The 5308-nt window shown below is 46.9% G+C and overlaps 1 protein-coding gene across 1 annotated transcript; it reads left to right on the forward strand.

The window, feature by feature from the left end:
• The first annotated feature begins 661 nt into the window (after positions 1-661).
• Positions 662-2890, forward strand: LOC120678296. Its single transcript, XM_039959424.1, has one exon. It carries the CDS (start codon positions 662-664, stop codon positions 2888-2890), a length of 2229 nt encoding a protein of 742 aa, XP_039815358.1.
• The last annotated feature ends 2418 nt before the right edge of the window (positions 2891-5308 follow it).

Consider the following 5308-nt stretch of genomic DNA (forward strand, 5'->3'; position numbering starts at 1 on the left):
GATTAACGTATCCTAGGCTAAAGTGCAAAAAATATTCTGCTTCTCCTCATTGGTGCATCGAGTTAATAGCCTTATCCTCCGCTTCTTGGCATCATGTGATTGTAGAAAATTGTGGGTAAAATACCTGTCACGCTGAAAAGATGAGGTTGAAGTGTCAATGTAAAAAGAAAAATTAAAAACAACTATTAAAAGGAGTCATGTGTCTGTGGTAGCCTTTTCCTTAAACCTTGGACAAAAATAGTGTAATAATAAATGTAATAATGGTGAACAATAGGGATATTAACTCGAGGTAATGAAAACATAAAAATTACGTTTTTCAAACATACAAAGTACGAACAAATATTCCTGGGTATGGTTTCACATAATTAGAATTTATATGAAATTAGAAATAAATTCTAATTATAGCTTGTATCTAATATTTCACACTAAAAAAATTTCCATACAAAACAATTTGGGAACACCTAGGCCGGGTGCATGTTAACTGCTAGTAAGACTAAACTGACAGTGTCTAACTGGTGCACAACCAAGCAATCTTCCCAAAACTGATATATCTTTGGTGCAGTACGTTTAGCAATTAATGCATTGGACTGCTCATCATTTCGTTTCTACCTGCCCCGTTAATTTGGTAATATAAAGTTGCAGTAGTTATTGTCACAGTCAGATGACGCGGCACTTGTCTGCCCGGAATGTCACCAATGCCGCCATTGCGTGGGCGGCCAGCCCGGTGGGCCTCCTGGTCCGCATGGAGGTGCTGGTCACAGTCAGCTGTGCCCTTCTTGCGACGCTTGTCTTCCTCGGCTCCGGCCGCCGCACCAGCCGCAGCGCCGCCTTCCGCTTCGTTGTCTGGCTGGCGCTGATGCTGTGCTACCCGGCGGTCTCCTACACCATCGGGCTGATGCAGTCGGGCTCCTTCCGGAACGACCTGGTCGTCGTGTGGGCCTGCTTCCTGCTCGGCTGCGCCGACGGCATCTTCGCGTGCAGCGTCGACGACTCCGACCAACAGGCCCGCACCATGCTCAACCAGGCCACGCAAGCCATCTACGTTCTGCTCCTCCTCCTTTCGTACATCAGCTCCCTGGAGCTGCAGCTGCTGCTCCTCCTGCTGCTGCTCTGGGTTCTGAACGTCGCCAAGCTCGGGATGCGCCTGTGGGACCGGCTCTCAGCTGGCCGGGAGCGCGTCCTCACCGCCAGCAACTGGCTCATCTCCAAGCACATGGGGCACGAGCACGTGAGAAGCATCTGGGATTTCGATCCTGCCACCATGAAGGGATACAAGTACGTGGTGCTCGGCGAGAAGGACGTAAAGGACGGCTGCGCAGAGTACACGCTGGAGGATGTCACCGCCGACGACATCATCACGGTGGACAGAGTCTGGCAGCACGAGGCGGGGAATGGGAGCCTGCTAGGCAAGGACAGCACTGTCTCACGCAGGCTCAAGGATAGGTGCCTTTCCTTTGCACTGTTCAAGCTGCTCCTGCGACGCCTCAGCCGGAACCCACTCCAGGAGTGTGATGACATCCGGACGCTGGTCTTCGTCCGAAGGGGCCTCGCCGGCGGGGACTCAAGCGAAGATTACGGGAGGATGTACCGGGTGATCGAAGTGGAGCTGGGCTTTCTCTTCGACTTCTTCTACGCACGGTACCCGGCGCCGAAGCAGTCTCTGATCCCAGAAACAGTCACCTTTGTGGCAGGCGTGGCGCTGGGCCTGTCCACTCTCCTGTCCCCGGCGTTGCTGCGCTACCGTAGCCCCCAGGCGGGCAACAGGAGCAGGAGCTTGGTCACAACAGGCGTCGACATCTGGCTGACAAGATTTGTGATAGCCCTGTTCGTGGTCCTGCAGCTATTTCAGTACCTGTCACTTATTTTGTCTGACTGGCACAAAGTGAAGATGCTGTGCCGATACCTACGCAAACCTTCGTGGCAGGGGCACCCCATCATGGAGAAGCTTCTGTGGCTGATGTTCCGTGCGACGCTGACAACAAGTTACTGGAGCAACTCCATGGGGCAGTACTCCCTCTTACATGCCTGTCTTCAGAACGAGCGCTTCTGCCTCGCGCACATGCCGCTGCACAAGTGGATCAGGGGCTCCCTGAATCAAACAAGGACGGTAAGTCGCCGGAACCTGCCTGTCACGGTGAAGCGCGCCATCCACCTGTTGCTCCGGTCGGAGTGGCTGGCCAATCTCAAGTACGGCGACCGCACGCTGCAGAGGAACAACATGCTACAGGACCTGGATTGGTCGACCTCAAGGTACAAGCACGGCGCCGTGGGAAGCATCCTTGTCTGGCACATCGCAACCACAATTTGCAGCGCCAAGAATTCGAAGCTGTCCCAGCAGCCGGCCACTGTTAGCGGCCAGTCACGGCGGCGCCCAGCTACAGACAGTAGTAACGACAGCCGCACCATCGCCGACAACCGCGAGGTGGCCACCAAGCTCTCCAACTACTGCGCCTACCTGCTGTTCCAAGCGCCGGAGCTGGTGACGGACCAGATATATGATGTACGGCTGTTGATGGAAGCCCTGCAGCTAAGAGTGCAGAGATTCCTCAAACTCAATGGCTGCCGTTCCAAGGATGACATGTTCAACAAGTTGTCCAGTTCCGAATCCCTCGAACTGGAGCAGGAGGGTAGTGGGTATGAAAAGGCTATCCTGGTCGATGGCGTAAAGCTTGGCGATCAACTATCAAACGAGGTCGCCGACGAGGTGGCGCGGTGGAAATTGCTATCCGAGATGTGGGTAGAGTTGCTGCTGAGTGTTGCTCCCTCGGATAACGTGACGGCGCACGTCAAGAAGCTCGCCACCGGCGGCGAACTTATCACACACCTCTGGGCTTTGTCGACACACGGGGGGATGATCGAGAAGCCAACAAAACCCTACTATGGCTCATGAAAGGTACTGCGTATGCGTTCATATACAAGTTTTCCATAATTTTTTACAATCTGTCTAGTACGTCCAACAAATTTATCTTTGATTTCTTCTATTAAGTGAGATTGGTGACGTGACAATGTAGGGAAAAGGTACATTAGTACCGGACGCCAACCCCCGTTAGTACCGGCTGCCCTAGCCGGTACTGGCTGGCCGGTACTAAATGAATGTCTATTTAGTACCGGCCGCAACGTCCGGTGCAGGAAAAAGGTACATTAGTACCGGCTGCCCAGCCGGTACTAAATGGACGTCTATTTAGCAACGTCCGGTACTAAATGTACCGTCCCATGGAAAAAATATTGCCTGTGCTAGGGTTCGAACTCGCAACCTGTGGGCTCGCGTGTAGTGTCCTCTACCATCCCACCCACACAATACATGTGAGTGTATTGAAGATGCTAACCATTTAAAGTAACTGGAACGGGACATTTAGTACCGGGCCATAACACCACCCGGTACTAAATGCCACAATTAGTACCGGGTGGTGTTATGATCCGGTACTAAATGATGGCATTTAGTACCGGGTGGTGTTAAAAACCGGTACTAAATGGTCCCGGAGGGCACTGTGCTATAGGACCGGTACTAAATTGGTATTAGTACCGGGTTCAAAGCAACCGGTATTAAATTGAGATGGACGAATGGCTTTTTTTCTAGTAGTGTGAAGTGGTTACCCGCAAATTTTGCTGTGTAAACTAGTATTTCAACAATAGTGGTACTAAGTCTTGAATATTGGAAACTGCACCCATTGTAAAATGTTAAAGTGGAGTGACTAGTTCTTATGCACCTTTCATGCCCAATATACTCATTGGTTGATGCATGCAAAATTTAGTTGTTGCATTTGGGTTACAAGACGAGAATGCAACATTTATTAATTGTGCCCAGCTAATTTCTTGGTTTACCTGGAAACCTATATTTTTTACGACAAATATATAAACCAAACATAGGGATTTCTTCCTAGGCTGGTCGTGTAAAAGAGTGTTGTTTTAGCTGGCTGTATAGCTATAAAGTTTGTGTAAAAGAAGAATAGAAAATCATGGAGTGATTTGCTAAATAGACAAGGGAGCGACTCTGGGTACGGAAAGATTCTTCTTCAGGTATGGCTTGAAGTAGTTAGAACTCCTTTAGTTCCGGAAAAATTTTGGGGCAAAATTTTTTGGAACTTTTAAAACAATAATTAGGAGTACTAAACATTAATTAATTATAAAACTAATTACACAGATGGACGGAAAATCGCGAGACGAATCTATTAAGCCTAATTAATCTGTCATTAGAGATCATTTACTGTAGCACGACATTGTCTAATCATTGCATAATTAGATTTTATTAGATTGGTCTCACGATTTTGCCCAGGGTTATGGAATGAGTTTTGTCAGTTATCCACATTTAATACTCCTAATTAGTGGTCAAACGTTCGAAATTACTGTAGCGCATGAAAAATTTTGGGAACTAAACAGGGCCTTAGTAGAACAGACCAAGTTCTACTGTTTAAATTTGAACAAGAGGCACCGTATCACCTTTGAGAAGAGCCATAGAAATTAATTCAGATTAGAGTCCTACTTTCTATTAGTACAAACCCTTCCTTTCTTCTCTGTCTCCAAGAGATTTTCAAAAGAAACTCATGCATGAGTCAAAAGAATCGTGTGGTGTTAACTCTGAAAATATTTTCTTCATGACGAACCGAACTGAACCCACATCTGGAACCTGTAAAAGATTAAAAATACAAAGATTTCCTTTCGGTTGTCCAGATGATGGTTTTTAGCCATTGGTACATTTCAAACCTCGTCTGAAGAACATGCAGCTTTGATGTTATTACAACTTGATGCTTTCTCAACTGGTAAGCGAGACCACCGTTTTGCAAATTCTTACTTGTTTCCACGTTAGTCATCATACATGGTACACTATACAAGATCAAAACCACGCTTTGTGACATGATGCTGAACATCTGCATCCAGATATACATGTATTAGCAAAAAGCAGGCTCTAGTATAGGATAACTAGTGTTTTATTCTTTAAAGCAATGCCTGTTCATTGTGGGCACGGAAAGTGAACCTACACAGTTTCGGCTTATTCCAAAAACAGATCCTCTGAACATTTGCTTAACCAAATATGCAATGAAGCATTATCCACCCATTACATCATGAGAAAATTCACTATATGCCATAAAAATTATAGCAATCCCTTATGTCCCGTCGTCGAAAATTTGCCAATCCCTTCAATGCTATCTATTGTTATTATATTATATTTAGCCTACAAAAGAGCCTCCACGTTCCTTCTCAAATTCTCACATTAATAGGAGAAAAAAAAATTATCCACCACTGTCATTATAATAAAAATTGGACTAAAATACCTCTGTGTCTAACTAAAAATCACCCACCATTGCCATTA

This window comes from Panicum virgatum, chromosome 6N, assembly GCF_016808335.1.
Source record: "Panicum virgatum strain AP13 chromosome 6N, P.virgatum_v5, whole genome shotgun sequence".
Lineage (NCBI taxonomy): Eukaryota > Viridiplantae > Streptophyta > Magnoliopsida > Poales > Poaceae > Panicum > Panicum virgatum.

Excerpts from the sequence above, each read along its gene's own strand:
- LOC120678296 (XM_039959424.1), top strand. The coding sequence starts at position 662 with ATGACGCGGCACTTGTCTGCCCGGAATGTCACCAATGCCGCCATTGCG.